The sequence below is a fragment of the Sciurus vulgaris genome, assembly GCF_902686455.1.
Source record: "Sciurus vulgaris genome assembly, chromosome: 2".
Classification (NCBI taxonomy): Eukaryota; Metazoa; Chordata; class Mammalia; order Rodentia; family Sciuridae; genus Sciurus; species Sciurus vulgaris.
The window spans coordinates 203,214,207-203,234,335 of NC_136462.1; the positions used below are offsets into that span (position 1 = coordinate 203,214,207).

Genomic DNA, 20,129 nt, shown 5'->3' on the forward strand with positions numbered 1-20,129 from the left:
TCCGCTCCAAACATGCACTTTATTACAAGCAAAGTAATGACTGGCAATATGGAAATGTGGGCCTTTAAGCAATCTACCAAGAAAATGTTTTACTTTTTATGGAAAAAAAGTAGCTTTAAAGAAAGTCTCTGGAAAATTTTTGGCAAAAGTTTTAAAATAGTACTGTATTTTGCAATACAGAGTACATGAGGTTGGAAATAATTACAAGGGGGAATGATATAACAAATGAAATAAAATTTCCAAACTAGTAGTTAAGAACAATTTACCTTCTTCCAATTGCTAAGGGGGCATATTTAAAATGTAAATAAAATAAGTAAAAAGAAATGTACCTTTTAAGACTAAGGAAATTAGAAAGGATGTTAATTTTTCAAGTTATCATGTTAAAAAAACATGATGGAATCAGACAGATAATTGAAAAATGACTTACTCATTATCAAGATGTCTTCATCCCCAAAAGGTCTAAGAGGACATTAATGGAGAAGTACTCTGTTCTAGATAAATACTTTTACACAATGTGCTCCCAAAGTCCCTACTGGAGTCCCATCGCCGAGCCAGGTCCCTCTGCTCAGGCCATCAGGGTGGAGCTCCAGGTGGTGGAACTGGTGCGTGGGTCGCAGGAACGGCTGTTTACTCCCAGGGTCCCTGTTCAGTCCGGTCACTTGATCTCCATCGCAGGGCTGCTCTGCAGACTGCCCTGTGCAGGACAGGCCACCAAGGAGTCCGGTCTGGTCAGCTTTAGCCTTCTGCCAGTTTTACCGCAAAACACACTCTCAAATTCCTAAAGTCGAGAAGTGATGGTTAATGTACTGGATTCATAGGACGTGAACACTGCTATCTTCAAAGGCACAAAAGGTCCATAGAAGGAGCTATGTAAACTACTTCAAAACACAGGGCTTTCAGATGTCGCCATTTAAGGGGTGCCTGTAACAGGAACGGGTTCACTTTCCCCAAGAGCAGTCACCCAGCACATGTATTCTCATTTAGCTTTTCCAAATCAGTTCTCAACATGTCTGACCAAACTGTAAAAGCAGCCATCATTTTTTATTGTATAAGTTACATTAACAGAAAGCACACTACTTTAAGCATCTTGAAGTGCACGGCAGTAGCATCTACACCCGCTCAACAGCAGCGGGCCCTCCCCTCCCACGTGCTGGTGAGCATCCCATTGCAGGCAGGCATTAGGTGTGGGCACTAAGATGGCTCTATATGTGGTCAGATAAAGAGCTGCTCCCAAGGACAGCAGTGGGTCCCCACTCCGGACATCCTGCTGCTCTCCACTTTTCAAAAGGCCCCAATTTTAATGGTCAGGTCAGGCTAACCACCCTGGGCACTAGGGGATCTCAGCCTCACAAACCAGAGCTCTGAGAACAAGTGCCACAGGCCTCCTGCCTGGACTCACTCAAGCCCAACCTGGCCACAGTTTACAGAAATAGGAAACAAAAGATGTTAATCACTACCATGAATTTGCAAAATACAGAATGTGGAAAAATCTATAGGGTACAGGACAAATTATCAGCTCTTCAATAAATCAAATGGCAAGGAAAAGAGGAAGGGCCTGGAAACTATTTTAGATGAGAGTGTGTTTAAGTGCTGTCAAGCAAATGCAATATTTGGATCCCAATTCAAATAAACCAACTGTAAAGACATTTGTGAACTGACAGGAGGAATCCAGGCAGAGACGGGTGTCAAGGAATGCCTGTATTCCAGAATGATTTTGATTGGTGGTTACATTTCGAACAGCCCTTTCCTTCTCGGGGAGTCTGTGAGTGAGACGAGGTGTCGGGAACCGCTTTAAAATGTCAGGGTGAGGGAGAAGGATGGGGAGAATGGGTGAATAAAGTCATGCTGGGAGCCAAGTTCCAGGGAACTAGGAGTCCATTATTCTCTCCGTTTTGGGGCATATTTGGAAATTTGAGTTTTTTTAAAGCATAGCGTGTTCTGTTCAAGTTAATAAAGGTTGATTTATTTGTTCTTTTTATATATACATGACAGTAAAGTATATTTTGAAATATTATACACGGAGTATAACTTGTTCCAATTAGGATGGTTGGTTTTGTTTTTTATTGTGGTAAAATAGACGTAATAAAGTTTTCCATTTTGACCATGTGTAAGTTTTCTGTGGTGTTAAGAACATTCACCTTATTTTGCAGCAATCACCAGTGGCTTTTCCCATGCTTCCCAGAAACTGGCCTCATCAAACACCAAGTCCCAGCCCCAGCACCCGCTCCACTTCCCAGCTCTCCACTAGGCTCCCCTCCCCAGGAGCCACGGAGCGCCCCACACCACGCCGGTCTTTGGTAAAGGGTCGCGGGGTTGTAGCGTGTCAGACTTCACTCCTGACGCTGAACATGCTTTGGGTGTACATACAACACTTTGTTGGCCGTCACCAGCTGGTGGCACTTGGGTTGCTTCCATGCTGGGCCCGGGAGCAGTGCTGCTGTGGAGGCTCACAGACATTGTCAGCTTGGGTCCCATTTCCAGTTCTTTCGGGTTTCTACTTGGAAGTGGAGCTGCTGGAACACATGGCAATTCTGTTCAACTCTTTGAGAGGCCACCATACTCTTTTCCACAGTGGCTCTACCATTTCGTGTTCCCCAACAACGCACAGGGTTCCCATTTCTCCTTGTCTTTGCCGCCACTTGTTACTTTCTGCTTATTGGTGATAGCCATCCAGATGAAGTAGCTTCTCCTTGATTTTGACATGCAGTTGCCTAATGACCAGTAATGCTGCATAGACCTACTGGCATTCACATAAGCATCTCTGGAGAAAGGTCTATTCAAGCCTGTTGCCCATTTTAAAATGCGTGTCTCTTGTTGCTGAATTGCTGTAGCTTATATTTAACTCAAGGCTAGGAGGAGAAGCATAGGTGCCCCGCTGCCACCGGTTTAGCTTCCTGATCATCTGCAGTAGTTCTAATCCACCTAATCACACTTCAAGTGACATTTCACCAAAACAATCTGCCATTTGCAACTATCACCTACATTCAGAAGCCATATTTGCATATAAATACTCTAATTTTCTCCCAAAACTTCAAGAGGTTTTAGGATGCAATTTAAGAAGAATCACATGTTAAAAGTTGATTTTTATGAACATGTACTAGTTGCACATATTAATGTGGTTCAGTGTGATATTTGAAGACATGCATGCAGCGTGCACTGCTCAAATCCAGCATCCCTCTGCCCACAATCCCACTTCCCAAACTCTGGTAATTCCACTCTCAGGTCAATTTTGTTTAGCTTCTATATAGAGAGACCCTGTAGTACTTTTTTCTGAGTCTGGGTATTTCACTTAACATCCTCCAGTTTCATCCATTTTGCTGGAAATGACAGTTCATTCTTTTTTACAGCTAAATAATATTTCAGTGTATATATACCACATTTTCTTTATCCATGCCATGTTGATGGGCACCTAGGCTGATTCTGTCTCAGCTAGTCAATAGTGCCACAATAAACATGGGTGTGAAGGAATCTCTTTGGTATGTTAATTTCATTTCTTTTGGATATATACCCGGAAGTGGGACAGCAGGATTACATGGTAGATCTATGTGTGTACTGGGGATTAAATCCAGGGACATTCTACCACTGAACTGCATATCCAGCCCCCCACTTTTTTTTTTTTTTTTTTTTTTTGAGATGGCCTAAGTTGCTGAAACTGGCCTTGGACTTGGGATCTCCCTGCCTCAGCCTCCCAACTCACTAGGATCACATGTATGTGCCACCATGCCCAGCTTATTAGATTTTTTTAGGACCCTCCATGCTGTTCTCCATAGTGGTTGTAACTAATTGACATTTCTACCAAAAGGATAGAAAAATTCTTTTTCTCCACATCTTTATAGTATTTGTTATTTTTTAATAACCACTCTGGGGTGGGATGGCATCTTATTGCAGTTTTAATTTGTATTTCCCTGACAGCTAATGACATGGAGTATTTTTTCACATATTTTTTGGCCATTTGTATTTCTTCTTTTGAAAAGAAGAAATTTGCCCATTTTCAGTTGGATCACTTTGTTAAGTTCCTTGAGTTCCTCACATATTTTGCTATTAACTCTGTCAGATGAAGAGCTGGACATATTCCATCCTGTGGACTGTCTCTTCACCTGTTGACTGTTTCCTTGGCTGAGCAGAAGTTTTTTAGTTTGATGTCAATTTTTGCTTTGTTTCCTGTGCTTTTGGGGTCCTATCCAGAATTTCACTGCCTATACAGTTGACTTAAAGTGTTTTGTTTTCTTCTAATAATTTCAGAGTTTTGAGTCTTACTATTTTAGATGTTTGATCCATTTTGAGTTGGTTTTTGTACAGGACAAGAGATGGGGGCCACGTTTTGATTTCCTACACTTGGGGTCCAGTTTTCCAGCACCATTTGTTGAGGAGGCTGTCCTTGCTCCAATGCATAATTTTGGCACCTTTGTTGAGATTCAGCTGGCTACAGATGTGTGGGTTCCTTCTGGTTCTCTGCTCCACTGATCCATGTGCTTGTTTTTAAGCCAGTACAATGTTTTGCTCACTGTGCCTCTGCAGCTAGTTTTGAAACCAGGCATTGGGATGCCTCTGATGAACCACATTTCCTATTAGCCTGCATCTGAAGCATAAATACAAGATGTCTGCCTATATTTGGCAAGGTAGAATTTACCTTTGAGAATAACTACATGACAGTCAAAAAAGGAGGAAGAACTGATTTCTCACATAAGAAAGTACTTTTGAGAGATTTTCTTAGCCATTTTCTCCCAGTGACGAGGCGAGTGCAGCCTCTGTCCCACTGTGAAGTGGGGCAGGGTGGTTATACTATACTTCCAGCTGGGCTCTGGCAGGACCCTGGGACCAGCATGCTGGGAGCCAGGTGTGAAAGAGTGAAATGAGCAGCGTGCTCCAGTATGTAAGCTGTGGATTATCATCACACTTAATCAGCATCTATTCTCAATAAAACACAAACAGCTGAGTTTTAAAGGCTTTTCACAATTTATCAAAACATTTTGAAATGACATCTGACCAAAGGAAATATTCACATTAGATTTTTAAGTATAATTCTGATGATAAAAACTGTTTGTTAGAGGAAAAAGAAAAGATGGGTCTAAGTATATCTTGGAAAATATATCAGGAAGTTGTTAAAAGAAAGAAAACTGTGTAGTCTGTGTCCAGACAGAGTTAAAGGTGAAGGTTTAAAAGAAACAAAAAAAGGATATCCCAAGGTGATCAAAGAAGCCACTCAGAGGAAGGGCAGATGGGCATTTGTGTGTATCTAACAACAGTTGAGTACAAATTCAGTAAATACCAGAGGACGAAGGGACTTTGACAAATCCAATCAGGGGAGATGTCCACACTGGTCTCTGAAACAGACAGACAGAGGAGAATGACAGGAGAAGTGTGAATCTCACTCATCTCAGCCTGAGCTGGCACGGTGGCGCCCCTGCAGTTTCAGCTATGGAGGAGGCTGAGGCAGGAAGACTGCTTGCGCCCAGGAGCTCGAGGTCAGCCTGGGCGACATGGTAAGGCTCTGTCTAGAAGCACATAAAACTTAGGGAGACCCCATCCCAAAATAAAAAAAAAGGCGGCTTAGGATGTAGCTCAGTGGGAGAGTACCTGCCTAGCATGTAGTAAGACCTGGGATCAATCCTTGGTACTGGGAAGAAAATAAATCCTACTAACATGGAAAATCAGAAATCTACTTCCAGAGAAGTCATACACTGAAGAGGTAAACAAAAATTACTCAAGAGACTGTGTGTATACGCGTGCACAGTCCGAGAAATTGTGTGTGTATGTGTGTGTGTATGTGTGTATGTGTGTGTGTGTGTGTGTGTGTGTGTGTGTGTGTGGTTGTATGTGTGAAATACTCCAACTCCAACCTATAGGATATTTTCAAAAGAGAACTGAGACAGAAATTTGCTTTAAATGCATTAATTAGAATGCAAGATTGAAAACAAATGAAGCAAACTTTCAACTTGAGACGTCAAAAAAAAAAAAAAAAAAGAAAAAAGACATTAGGCTTTTAAATAATTAAAAGCAAATTATCACAGAAATAAAACACTAATGACTCCACACACAAGTCAACAGAGTGAAGGAACAAGACCAGAACTGGCTGTGCAGAACAGGCGCAGAGCGGGGCTGGAGAGGCCGCAGGCGCAGCAGGCCCACTCAGCAGCATGCAGAGCCAGGGGCACTTTTCCAAGGCGCTTTACTTTCACAACAGGTCACAACACAGCCGTGGCTCACTCTGCCATGTAGAAGCTGGGGCTGTATGTGGCAGCTGAGGATGCTTCTTGTGGCATGTTCAAATCCACATGAAACAGGCCTTCAAGCAGCAAGCTCCCAGAGGAGCCGGCCAAGTGTGACCCCATCTTCCAGCTTCCGTGTTGCTGCATGTGCCAACCCTGCTCCTACAAAGACAGTTCAAAACTTGCAGTAATTAAGTCACACAGTGTCCAAGTCACTAAACTCAGGCTGTGGCCTGCAGCCAACAGCCATGGAACAGCCTGACAGCCTCAGCTGAAGTGCGAACTGCCGACCATTTCATCCACCTTTCTGAGCACAGATGTGTGCTGCTGGCCCGCTCCTCCATTTGGGGGAGTTGTGGCTCTGGACTTCTGTGGGCTCCGGATCGGCCCCTGGACTCCCTTGAAGGCAGCAGCAGCTGTGGATGCCGTCTTCTCCTGACATCCAGAGCTGCCTGCACGCATACAGGCAGTTTGCTGCAACCCTATCACCTGTGGGGTGGCACGTGCTGGTTGAGTATTACTTATCTGGTTTGGGTCTCTTGCAGAAGGGGCTTTATGCGGGCAAGATCATAAAGGACGCACTTAAATGATCCCACACACTCCACTGGTCACATAATTAAAGGTCTGTCCATGAGGATGGCACCTTAGAAGGTGCAAAGTGACAGGAGTCTCAGCTGTTCCCAGGGCCCGACAAGCAGTGCTGGCAGGTGGGTGCGTTAGCAGCACACAGACCCACAGGAGGCTCTGCAAGGTGAGATGGTGTTCAGCAGGACCAGGCAAAGTCTCCACAGGTTGCCCACCCAAGACAGCAACCTATCCTGTGGCCTGGGAGTGGAAGGCCAGGGTCCTGACTGGAGTCTGGAGCAGGGGCTCTGGGCCTGCAGAGGCACGGGCCATGTAGCAGGGGAGGTGCCCCTGACTACAGGGATGGGGGGATGCTGCACAGATGGGGAGACTTTCCAGCTCCCTTGGCTCCTCCAGTCCCAGGACACGGCCAAGTCGAGGGCACCCCATCATTGAGAAGCCAGGGAGAAGAGACCACAGGCCCAGAGAGGAAGCTAACACCAGGAGGGCAATGTCTTAGAAGCAGGTGCTGAAGCAAAGGGGTGTCTGTGGAGCCAGCCGTAGGCCCATCTCTGGCTGAACAGCACAGGGAACAGCCGTCAAAGGCTGCTGGGAGTAGATCTGAGGACAGGGGAGAAGGGGACAGACTGCGCCTTTAAGCTGGCAACAAAAGAAAGCAAAGAAACAGGCAGGTGCTGACAGAGGACATGAAGCCCCCGTGGGAGGACAATTGGAGAAACAGCAGCCATCAGTAGGGGAAGTGGGAGGAAGGCAAGAGCCAGTCCCAGGTGGCCAGAGGGAGAAAGCAGCCAGGCCGACTTCAGACAGCATGGGGTGGGGCCTCAGTGACAAAGGCAGGTAGGAGAGAGGAAGCAGAGATGTGGACAGGAAGAAAGAGGGGCCCCCTCTGCCAGGAACCTGGAACCGCCTCTCACAACCATCACCAGCAATCCTGCCTCAGATTCCAACTGGGCAAAAGCCACGGAGGATAGTGGGACAAGGTCCAGCGGTGTGCTGGTGTGAGAGGCTTTGCCTGTGACCACTGTGCTCTGGCTACCCAAGATGACACCCTTCTGGAAAGGCACACAGTGGAGAGAGGTATGGGAGGCGTGGTGTCTCAACTCACCCTCAAACCATTCAGAAAGTCACAAAGATTGGAGAGAGAACAGAGGGCACTGGGCGACTGGGGGCTCAGGTGACCCTGGGCAGGTACACAAGGGGCTCTGTGCACTCTTCTTGGGATTTTCCTGTACAGTTGAAATTACACCATAGCTCAAGATTACCATAAGTGGTACAAATCCCAAAGGTGGGGCGCTACAGAGAACTGGCCTGATGTCTTCAAAACCTCAATGCCATAATAGACAGCCAAGGGTGCAGTGCAACTGCTGTAGCTTATGGACTGAAAAACAGAATCAAATGCAACACATGATCCACGGCTGGATGCTGGACTGCGGGAAAAAGAACAGCTACAGAAGCAGTTTCAAGAATAGTTTGGAGCTGGGCGTGATGGCGCACACCTGTGGTCCCGGTGACTTGGGAGGCTGGGAAGGAGGATCACAAGTTCCAGGTCAGCCTCAGAAACTTAGTGAGACCCTGTCTCAAAATAAAAACAGCTAAGGATGTTGCTCAGTGGTACAGCACACCTGGGTTCAATCCCTGGTACCAAAAAAGAAAACCATTTTGGGAAAATATGAATAGGGACTGCCCATCAGAGCAAATGAGAGCGCTGCCATCAGCCCCATGCGCAGACAAGGGCTTGGGTCACATCAGGGTGGCTATCTTTGAGTTGCACGTAGAAATATTTCAAGATGAAGGTTCATGTCTGAGTCTAACGTGTGTGTGGTAAAGATGCTCAGTGTCAATGGCTACGTCCAGGAGGTGGGCACACAGGCATCAATCACCATGCTCCTGAAGCTCTCACACACTAGGGAATCCCCTATGTGCTCCAAACTCATTTAGCAGCACCTCCTGGACACTCCTGAGGCTTTCCAGACCCTGAACACTCAGCACACCCAGGCCAGAACACTGAGCCCACCCACCCCACCTCACGGCTCCCCAGCCACTGGATGAAGCCAGACCGAGCATCCCTGAGCCCTTCCAGTGCAGCATGAGCCCAGGCGGAGCCCAGCTCCCCCCAGAGCACCTCTGTGGCTTCCTAGCAGTCCGCACTCTCCGTCCCGCCCACCCCACCCCACCCCTTCCGCAGTAGTAAGTGATGGCTATAAAATGTCATGTCCCTCCCAGATCTCTCAGGCCCACCATGCCTGTCTGCCACGTGCTCAGGCCCCCGGTGTGGCTGCAGGCAGCACTCTTAAACACGGTGTGTGGTGCCCCTGCCCAAAGACCCATAGATCCACAGCTCCCCGGAGGCTCAGGGCTTCTGGCTCCTTCTTTGCATCTGTGCTCATCCCAGATGCCTTCAGTGACGACCCAATCCAAAGAAGCCCTCTGCCACCATGCTGGCCCACAGTAGGGGTGGCCCACAACAGGGTTCCCACCCCATGGCAGGACCCAACACTGTCCAAGGGTTAACGTGTCGATGTCCCCCTCCTTGCCGGCAGGAAGCTGTCTTATGCGAGGTACCCCAGAATCTGGAGCAGGTACCTGGTTATAGTGGGAAAGACTTGTTGAATGAAGTGCGTGCCAAGATAACTTAGAAAACCCACTTAACACTCTCGTTACTGCATCTGTAAGAACAAAAAATATGCATGTGGGTAAGAGGGGAAGCTACTGTGGAAGTAAGCCAGTGCATGGGCTAGGCTGGGACCAGCAACCCAGACTGGCCGCCTCCCACCTGTTCTGGTGGTGGGATATGTGACCCAGAAGCAATCTACACGTTCAACAAGACTCCACTACAGAAGTATCCAGAAAACATTATACAAAACACAGTAACCGTAAGTTTGTAATCTAGTCTTTGAGTATATAGTTAAAAACTGTTTTATTCCAAAAATTACAAACATCTTCATTGTATTTGAATTATATTAATTGACTACAAATAGGTACACAGAGGCAAACACTAAGTCATTTTAAAAAATATTAAAGCTTTATTTTATTGAAACAAACCAACAGTCTACCACTAACAAGTAATGTAAACAGGCAACTACATCATCAATAACCATAAATGATCCAATTAGAATAAATTTGACATAATATTGCTTTAAAATGCAATTAAATGTACTGTTCAAAGTAAAGGATTTACAAAATTAGCTAACTCGAAGATGTAAATGCCATGTGGTCACAGACCAGGAAAAGGATAAGAGCAGGCCCTGCAAGGCCCTGAAGAGGTGGCCCACTCAGTGCACAGGGCTATGGGAGGGTTTCTCCCCTATAGGCGCCTTTTCTGAGAAGGTTCCAGGTTTGCCACACCCATCTTAGCCCCATCCCCAGGCAGACTCCTGCTGGGTCGACAGCAGCGACTGCCAACAGCTTGGGAAGATAAAATGTGGAGGGTTTATGTGCTGCACTGCCTCTTCATCCTGGGAAGACAGCCAGCACTGACCAACAGAACTCTGAGGCCACCACTGAACACGGAGGTCCCCCAAGGCACAGCTCAAACCCACCTGTGAGTGACCCTTCTTCCTCTGCAGCCCCAGGGGCCAAATGAACTCACTCCAACCAGGCACTGGGTTCCAGCAGAACCCAGCAGGCTCACCAGCTATCACAGCCTACAGCTGCACAGATGGGGCCAGGGCAGCCGGCACCGCCGAGAGCAAGGAGTGCAGGCAAGCCCTGGCTCCCTGGTCTGCCCTGACTTCTGGAAGCACCTGGGGCCAGGCTACTCACGGGATGTTCCTCTGCCTTTCTGCTCTGCTGTGTGCTACTCTGGCTTTCAGCCTTTCACCAGGTTTTCTAAGGGCAAAACCACAACCTGCGAGCCCCTCAGACCACAGCATGAGGTGCCGTGTGCAGCGGTGCTCACCCTATCTGACAACTGGCATGGCCGTCATTTACACATTCATCACACAGACAAATCTGAGCTGGATCATTACTTTGTAAATGACAAGTTACAATGCTAATGAGCAGAGCTTCGTTCATACGGGCTTGGTATGTGACATTAGATTCTAGGAAACAAAGGGCAGTTTGAGTTGTCCTTGGAAAAACAGGATAAACTGGAACAATGATAAGTAAGACTTACAAAATTCTAAAGATCTACCTGGCCTATTTAAACACTCACCTTTTTAAGAGAGTCCCCATGTCTTTCCTGAATGTACTTCAGGAATGCCGTGGTCCACTGAAGGGTTGTTGCCTTATCCGTCTCCGCGTTGCAGAAGGGAACTAAAAGATTCAGCTCATCACAGCAAATGCGGATTCTGCGCCTGTAGTCAAAACCCAGAGGAGTCAGCTGGCAAAGCAAGCAAGCAATGGGAAGTTCATCATCTCACTAAAAGGAGTTGGAGCTGGAGCTCGCAAAGTGGCCTCTGAGCACTGCAGAAGCCCCCCACCCCACCACCCGTGAGCCAGCAGCACTGTACTGCCACACTCCCATCTGAAGGCCGTTGCTGCCCCAGGGGGCCAGAGCACCCATGGCGCCCTGGGGAGCCCAGTCCCAGCGCAGTTTTCCGCCTTTACTTCTCATGGGCCAGGTCCAAGTCTCTAGACCAGGGATGGTACCAAACTTCCTGACCCCGGAAGCAAAACTGCATGCACTTTCACCGGGCTGCCTCTCCTTTTGTCAGGACTGCGATGCCCGCTCTCTATGGGCCAAATGCCATAATGGAAACTTGGAGCACCAGATACCCCGAGGGCCCCGATTCAAAATGAAGCAGGCCTCCACTGCTGATATCCTGAGACCTCAGCCTTTTTAGAGAGAATCTGAATCATAACTTGAGTCTTACTGCTACACTGTTTTTAACCTTTATTTATGACATCCAGCAATATGCTAAGTCCTAAATAAGTTGACACTGGGCACTTAGCAACTGGCTTTCATCAGGCATCGTTACACCTGTGCACCAGAACTTACTAAAGACCTCACAAGGGGAAAAGCGCTGGCATGTACCAGCTCCTCCAGGCACAGGGCCAGACCCTTCAGCTATCTGCTCATTTAATGTCTGATCAAGTCTGTGCAGTAGATAACATCCCTTTTATAAGTGAGAAACTCCAGAGAAGAGATAAAGAACTTGTAGCAGGAAACTAGTAAGTACCCTCCTAAGTGGTGCAGTGAGAATCCACACTTTCAAACCATTGGCAGGCATTAGATAAATGTTCTTAAACATCAGTGAGGGCAGAGTGCAGAAGGCCTGCGAACCCACATCGAGTTCAGGAGGCCCCACGATGTGCTCGCACGTGTGCAGGGAGGGACGTCCTCAGCTGCAGCACGGCCCTTCAGGAAGCAACGGTGGGGCTCGGCTGTAGCTCCGTGACAGGCACTTGCCTAGCACACGTGAGGCCCTGGGTTCGACCCTCAGCACCACATAGAAATATACATATACTGTATCCATCTACAAGTAAAAAAATTAAAAAATAAAGGCATTCTGTTCACCTACACATCCATATATATAATGTACACACACACACGTGTGTGTGTATATATACACATATATATATGTTTAAAAAAAAAAAAAAGCAGCAGCAATGGACTAAGCCAGGCACACTGGCACACACCTGTAATCCCAGTGGCTTAGGAGGCTGAGACAGGAGGATCATGAGTTCAAAGACAGCCTCAGCAAAAGCGAGGTACTAAACAACTCCTTGAGACCCTGTCTCTAAAATACAAAATAGGGCTGGGGATATGGCTCTGTGGTCAAGTGCCCTGAATTCAATCCCTGGTACCCACCCCCCACCCAAAAAAAAAAAAGAAGCAATGCACTACCCTGGCTTGATATTTGAGACCTTAGCTTCAAAGATGATTATCTGTCTCACTCCATGTTATCTATTTCCGGAGCCTAAAACAGAACTGGTACACAGACTAAGCTAATTAATTATGATTAGAGAAACACTGTAGAAACCCACCTTTATAATAGAAAAATTAACCACCTCGATTCTACATAGAACACAAAACCCTCAGTAAGACCATTTAAATAGCAATTCAAACCTCCTCCTTCCTCAACATTCTTAAAAGAACCAAAGAAAATGCAAAACTAAGCTGCCTACTGTGCCACGAGTGGGCCTGCCTGGCTGCTCTGCTCAGCAAGGCCTGCTGATGAGGCTGGCCCTTGGCTGGTGCCCAGAAACGGACAGGCAAACAAGTTTAGATGTGGCCAGCAGCACCTACTCTCTACCCGTGAGATGGTTTACCCTGAGCACCTGCCTGCCTAGGGAGACCAGAATTCCTCCATGTGCTGGGCAGGGTCCCCAACAAAACCACTGCATCTGATGAGCTCTCCTGCTTGGCAACCTCACCATGTGAGGCCATAACACACCCTGTGTGCACTGGGAGACTTGGGGAGCTTGCACCTGGTGTCCCCAGTCTTCTCCCAGGCACGTGATCCCTTCCTTAGAGTGAGTCACAGCCCTGAGTCTGCCAGTGAATCACTGACCCTGGGCTGGTCTTGGGGACCCTGATCAGAGCAAAACAAAATCAGTCTAACTGCTGCTCCTGCCCTCCCTTGGGACAGTCCTAGAGAACGCGCATACCTCCTGTCGCGCTCCATTCGGTTATGTCTCTCTCGACGCTGAGACCTTCCTCCCTGGGGCCCGCTCTGGGTCTGCTCCCCCAGGGCTGGCTGTGAGGACTCTGAGGACGGCCAGGCACCCTGTGCAGCAGTGGAGCCTTCACCCACATTCTGAATCTCTCCAAGGGCTCGTCGCTCTACACTGGTGTCCAACTGACGAATTCTACTCCGATTCCTCTTATTTATGGCTTGTTTACATAGCGCTTCTTCTTTGCAAAAGAAGGAAAAAGTGGTATTTTAATTTTTCATTCTTCTTAACTTACACATATTAATGCTGAATATATTTTTTGGCATTTTCAAAACAAGATATAAACATTATTGCATACAAAGAAAATGAAACCGTAAGGAGCTGAGGCGTAGAGACTCCACATGCACTGGCACTGAGCTCTAAGCAAACTGAGCACAAGTCCACCAGGAAATAAAATACTGCTGCCAACAGTTAACGCGACCAACGCAACCTCATCAGCACCCCCACGCACTTTTTCTTTTTCTGCAGTATCTGGTGACTGAACCCAGGGACACTCTACTCCTGAGTCACATCCCCAGCCCTTTTTATTTTGAGGCACAGTCTCACTAAGTTGCTGAGGCTGGCCTCAAACTTGCAATCTGCCTGCTTCAGCCTCCTGAGTCACAGGATGACGTGCATGTACCACCAAGCCCAGCACAAGTTCCCTTTTTAAATCAAGTGTTGCTATCTATGAATAGCAAAATCAAGAAGCTGTTCCCTTTTTCTGAAATCAGAATGGAAAAGAAAGCTGGAAATATTTTCTACAACAAAGGTTTTTTTTTTTTTTTTTTTAACATATAATTATTCTAAAATGACAACTGATATTTTAACTGCAATACTCAGAGTAGAGGACAAAACTTAGGTGGGTTAAGATTAAACACATCCTCACCCTGAAGTGACTCTCCCCACAAAAGGCACAGTAAATGGCAACACAGCCTTCATGCTACACAAAGATGTCAGGGTCACATCAAACCAAGAGCAGGAATCCAGTTAGCAGGGGTGGTGACCTGCAGTCCCATGCGCTCGCTACACAAAGCCAAGAGAGGGATCTGTCACACATTTCCTGAGGGTGGAACATTTTAAGAAGGACATTCCAAAGCTTTGGTGGCATCTCCTTCCTTAACCCAGGTGTCAGCACAGGACCGTTCCAAAGCTCATCTTTACTCCTTACAAATGTCAGCATGTACTTTTGCATAAAACGTCCTAACAAGGAAAAGAAAGGACAGGGGAGAAAGCAGCAGCATTCCTTTTCCATTCTGCCTACTTAGTCATGAAAAGGTAACAGAGCAGTGCTAGCTTCCTGAGACACATAAGAAATGATTCTTTTCTCAGAGAAAGGAGTTGGGAGCCTTCAAGGATACCAAGTATGCTTTGTGCAGCATATGCCTAATCTTTCTGATCCTTATGGCCTCTGGCTCCCAGTCAATCCCTGTCCCCCTAGACTGTCCTCCTATTATGCATCTCAAAGATTTCAGTAGTTTCCAGACTCCCACTTCATAGTATATAAAATAAAAATAAGCTATAAAGTACTTTCAGTAATGAAGATAATGAATACTTAGTCTGTCATTTTACTGTTAAGAAAAAGTCCTCAACAAAGAGTCCTCCACACAATGTTCAAAACTCAGAACAACATTCAAAGTGAGAAGATGAGGGGGGAACCCCACACACAGGATTGTTCCCCGGGGGGTGCAAATCACCTCCCTCCCACACTGAAAGAGCCTGCTGCTTTATCACTTACCTCCCACTTTAATCCAAACCTGCTCCGGCAAAGCTTTATTTCTGCTACCTAAAGTCTGTTTTGTGGACTCAATTTCCTGTTGATAACAGAAGGAAAATGCCCGGGGCAGCCCAATGTCCTGGTGCTTGGCAGCTTCCAATATAGAGCACGAGTTGCTAGAACTCTGAAAAAATGAAGCAAGAGGAATCTTAGGAACGTGTAGCTTAACCTGGACTTCAATGCACAAGCAAAACGCACATAGCAGAGGACCCTCCAAGCCATGGGTAAGCAACTCAAAGAACTTGTTTCACTGAGGATTTTCACACAGCCCCCCAATCATATAAACATTCTCCATTTTAAAAAGTTATTAAGTTCTATGAAAGGAAAAACAATTCTTGGAATGTAACTACAATAAGTTAAAACCTGCCAGTTTAATACAAAAGGGTGGGTCATTTTCCCACCTGTGTCTGTGAAAGGCTGGGATTTCCACCAGTGGAGCAGGCACTTGTGAACAGTGGATAGGTGAACTGCAAAGCAGTGGTCGCTGCAGCGGTTTTATTTTTCACTAGGGTCGTACATTTGTTTTGTTGCTGATGAAGAGGAACATTCATTAATTCAGAAGGATGTCGAATAAGAGTTACCAAACTGCCAAGACAAAAGAAAACCCAGAAACCTGAGAATAAGTGGCAGACAAACTCCAGAAATATGAAATTCACCTACTACCCCACTAATGGGTCACACGTTTACTCTGGAAGGGAGCAGGGGCCCTGCTCTGCAGGCCCTCACACAACCACCAAGCAGTGCAGATGGGAAAGGTCCCCTCCTGCTCCTCCTGGAAGGGATGGCCGTGCCTGACATCAAACAGTGGTCATCCACCGAACTCTGCTAAGGATGGCTAGATGGGCCAACCACAGCCCAGGGACAACGGAGAACAGACTCCTCGTCCTCCTCCACAGCCATTCCTGGAGGTTGGTCACCAAGTGGGCAGCATGCTGCTGAGACTCTCCTGGAACTCCAAAATCCCTAAATGGTCCTGCACATGCCCTATCTGAGTCAGCCCTCTGGAAGGCAGAAAGGCTTTTCTAGGAAGGCCACCTATGCCCAAGTCCCAACTCTTTCTCAAGTTCACATTCCCTCCCACAGGTACCACCTGGGGCTGTGACCTGGGCGACTGTACAGAGCATGCCTTTCAGATCACCCCAGACTTGGGTCTGCTCTGTGTGGAGATAGGGTCGGAGTAGGGGACACCAAGACGCGGTGTGTGGCTAGCTACCCGCTCCCCTTCACCCACGCCCAGCTGCAGCCCCGCTGACACACACTCCCCAAACCCTGCAGTGGCCAGGCTGACCCCTGATGCGTGTGTGGTGGAGGTTGAGCCCTCTCGTTCACCCAGGCAGAAGGCGGGCTGGCGGTCCCTTCCCGCACCCTGCAGGTGGCTGGGCTGCGGCCCCCGCCGCTCCACCCAGACCCCCGCAGGCGGCGCGGCCGACGCCCTCCCCGTCTCCACCCAGTCCCCACAGGGGGCCCGACGCCCCGCACGCACTTGTTGAGCGCCACGCCGGGCTCGGGGGGCTCGGGGCCGCGCGGCGCCGGCGGCGGCTCGGCCGGGATGCTGTTGAAGCGGTCCTCCAGGCGGACGCGCACCGCAGGCTTGGCCCGGGCCTCGGGCGCGCCCTCGGGCCCCGCGGCGCCCGCGCCCTCCTTGGCCGCGCCGTCGGCCCGCGCCCGCGCCCCGTCCGCACCGCCCGGCGTCTTCTCGGCCGCGCCCGCCTCGCCCAGCAGCATCATGCGCAGCTCCTGGAAGTCGACGTGGCCCAGGCAGGGCGCGTCGGCCGCCAGCGGCGGGCAGAGCACCGGGTACACGGGCGGCGCCGGGGCCAGCGCGCCCGCCGCGCCCGCGCCCGCGCCCGGGCCGGCCAGCAGCGCCGAGCCGAGGCGCGCCTCGAGCTCGCCGTCGGCCGCCTCCATGTGCGAGTAGAGGATGTGCTGCAGCTGCGTGTACTCCACCTCCGTCATCTCCACCAGGCTCAGGTCCGTGGTCGTGAAGCTCAGCCCCGACTCGCCCAGCGCCGCGTCCCCGCCGCCCGCGCCCTCGGGGCCCGCCTCGCCGCCCGCCGCGCCCGCCTCAGGCGGCGGCTCCCGCGGCCCGGGGCCCGACATGCCGGCGCGGCGCGGCCCAACGGCGGGGCGCGGGCGCGGGGGCGGCGACGCGGGCGGCGAGGCGGGGACGCGGCCCGAGCAGGACGCCGCGCCGGCCACCGCGGGCGCGCCGTTGGGGGAGGGAAACCGCTAGGCGCCGCGCAGTGCGCCTGCGCCGCCCCGCCCCGCAACGGTAACCCCACCCCTTCGGGCCACGCCCCTCCGTTACCCGCCGCCCGCCCCGCCCCGGCCCAACCGCCCCCCACGGCGGGACGACCGCCGCGTGCGCGCAGGGGCGCGGCCACGCCCCCTGTCCGGCCTCGCCCCGCTCCCGGAGGCCACGCCCCGCTCTCCGGCGGCCACGCCCCGGCCACGCTCGATGAAGCCAGCCGTGCCTCACTACCAGCGGTCCGAAGTCCCAGGCTGTCCTACGCCTTCCCAGCTATTCCCAGTCCGGTGCCTTATCACGCCTTTAAAGGGTCACCGAGCCTGGATTCTTCATGGACACGGCATCATCGAATTTGTACTCATTTTTGACAGACTCCAAATAATTACTGCATCACATCCCCATCTCAGTCGTATAGGAATTAGGACATTTAAAGGCCTGGGACCACGCAGGCTCTGAATCTTGCACTCATGCTGTCACAGTTTGGAGTGTTTGTTTATTTCATTCTACAGTCTCCTTTCTTTTAATAAATGTAACATTATACACTTGCAGTTTTATAATTTTCTTTTCTTTTTTTCCACCTAACATATCCCCAGTGAAGAAATGATGTACTCCCAATAAAGTCTCTCAGGACTGCTGGTCACTCATTTTGAAAGTTTTTAGATTTTTATAAAATATTTTTATTTGTTGTTGATGGATCTTTGTTTACTTATTTATATGTGGCGCTGAGAATTAAACCCAGTGCCTCACACATGCTAGGCAAATGCTCTACCACTGAGCCACAACCCAGCCCCTAGATTATTCTTGTTTGTTTGCAGTACTGGGGATTGAACCTGGGGCCTCATGCATGCTAAGTACTTTACCACTGAGCATATTATTCAACCCTTTTTATTTTTTATTTTGAGATAAGGCCTTACTTTTATTTTGAGATAAGTTGCCCAGGCTGGCCTGGAACTTGTGAGTCCCCTGCCTCAGCTCTACCAAGTAGCTGGGATTAAAGTCATGTGCCCTTTACTCCACCTCCACTTAGTTTAGAGCATTTATTTCACCCCTAACATTTTAAAAGTTAGTTACAGATGATTGCAATATCAACTTTTTCCATCAAAATTATGAAATAACTAGCTACATAGCATGATATTGGTAAACTCTTTAAGGAAGAAGATTCTAAGCATGACACCAACAGGGACCACATATGAACAGACTTGCCCTGGGGATCTTGTTACAAAGCAGATTCAAATTCTGGGTTGGACCCAATCCTGTGTTTCTAGCTCATGCTGGTGTGCTTAGGAGAGGAAAAATTGGGCTGGGGTTGTGGCTCAGGGGAGCACTTGCCTAGCATGTGTGAGGCCCGGAGTTTGAGTCTCAGCACTACATATAAATAAGTAAAATAAAAGTATTGTGTCCATCTGTAAGTAAAAAAAAATTTAAAAAGAAGAGGAAAACTCAAGGTCATTTTCATTTATTGGAACTAAATACTACTGACTCCTACAGTATCTTTTTGTTTTGTGTTTTGAGTGGAGTCCTTGTGGATGATAGTTTTGAATTCTCCTTTATTTGAATATAAAATATGAGAATAATCTGTCTTTACTGGGGCTTTCATTAGAAATAAAATATAAATAGAATTCTGAACATGCTTGTTTAAAGCCTAACATGGCTCTGCCTTGGGGGAGGCAGCCCTCTGGAGGTAAGAACCCTTCTTGAGCTGGCAAAGAATTCCAGTAGAATACAAGCAAGCAGGGGAAAATCCCCTGTGGCAAAGAGCAATCTCCTGCCCCCAAACATGCAGGAAAAAAGAAAGGTGGCGACCATGGACCATGCCAAAATCCAACAGGGACAATGAAGAAAGGAATCAGCTTTCAAGAGACAGAAAAAATAGTGCTCTGGATGGGGCAGCTATCCAGGTGAAGGTCCACAGTAGGTCATGAAATCAGATTAATGGCTCAGGACCCACTTTAAAAACAAAAACCAAGCCAGGTGCAGTGACCCATGCCTGTAATTCTAGTGACTTGGGAGGCTGAGGCAGGAGTATTGCATATTCAAGACCAGCCTGGGCAACTTAGTGAGTTCCTGTCTCAAACAAAATAAATAAAAGGCTGGGGGTGTTAGCTCAGGGGTAGAGCATACCTAGGTTTAATCCCAAGTACCATAAGAAACAAGAAAGCAAAACATCAAGGTGAACTGTGTGCAACAGGGCAAGTACTGAACATGAAGATATGGTGCAAATACACGTGTGGACACACAGGTCATTGTGTGACTCCTGCTTCCTGTGTTTTGCAGCTACCCAGTTGTTGGAGGTTGGAGTAGTAGAAGTCCTAGTTGTGGCTGAAACCCAAGATTGCAGGAAAGGTAGTTACAACACTATGGCATGCTGACTTGGAAGAAGTGAACTCCTGAACTCCTGACCCTAAAAAGACATGCTTCTCCTCTTCTGTCACAATATACTTCTCCCCATGCAAACTGGGAAAATGCCCAATCCTATGTCTTGGGAGAGGAAAAGTCAGGATGGAGCGGGAAGATCCAGATGTTGGCCAAAAGCAAGGCTGCTTTCGAGGACAAGGACTCCCACTGGCCAGAAGTGAGGCAGTTTGGTCCCAAAATAGAAAATAATTACGTGTTTGTGAAAAGATCCAGGCCTATATTAATCCACAAAAGAGACAAATGTGATTCCCAGCACTGCCCAAAGAGAGTGAGAGATATTAATATAAATACAGAGATT

General features: G+C 48.4%; 2 protein-coding genes across 6 annotated transcripts in view; one reads left to right on the forward strand and one right to left on the reverse strand.

Moving 5' to 3' along the window:
* COL9A3 (collagen type IX alpha 3 chain) overlaps positions 1-12,232 on the forward strand; it is a 33,649-nt gene extending 21,417 nt beyond the window's left edge. Inside the window, exon 30 of the mRNA XM_079127573.1 lies at positions 11,855-12,232. Within this exon, the coding sequence (XP_078983699.1) occupies positions 11,855-11,907 (53 nt within the window). The 3' untranslated portion in view covers positions 11,908-12,232. The remainder of the gene's footprint in view (positions 1-11,854) is intronic.
* On the reverse strand, positions 1-17,351 carry TCFL5 (transcription factor like 5). 5 transcript variants are annotated; one of them, XM_079127577.1, is made up of 6 exons: positions 16,652-17,349; positions 15,570-15,753; positions 15,130-15,292; positions 13,347-13,590; positions 10,948-11,089; positions 1-778 (listed from the first exon to the last, which is right to left on the reverse strand). In XM_079127577.1, exons 1-6 carry the CDS (start codon positions 17,266-17,268, stop codon positions 656-658), a joined length of 1,473 nt encoding a protein of 490 aa, XP_078983703.1. In that variant the 5' UTR covers positions 17,269-17,349; the 3' UTR covers positions 1-655. The 5 variants fall into 5 exon arrangements, with proteins under 5 accessions (XP_078983703.1, XP_078983702.1, XP_078983701.1 ...); XM_079127576.1 differs by having other exon boundaries at positions 13,347-13,593; XM_079127575.1 differs by lacking the exon at positions 1-778 and adding an exon at positions 6,033-6,371 and having other exon boundaries at positions 16,652-17,351.
* Positions 17,352-20,129: the final 2,778 nt, after the last annotated feature.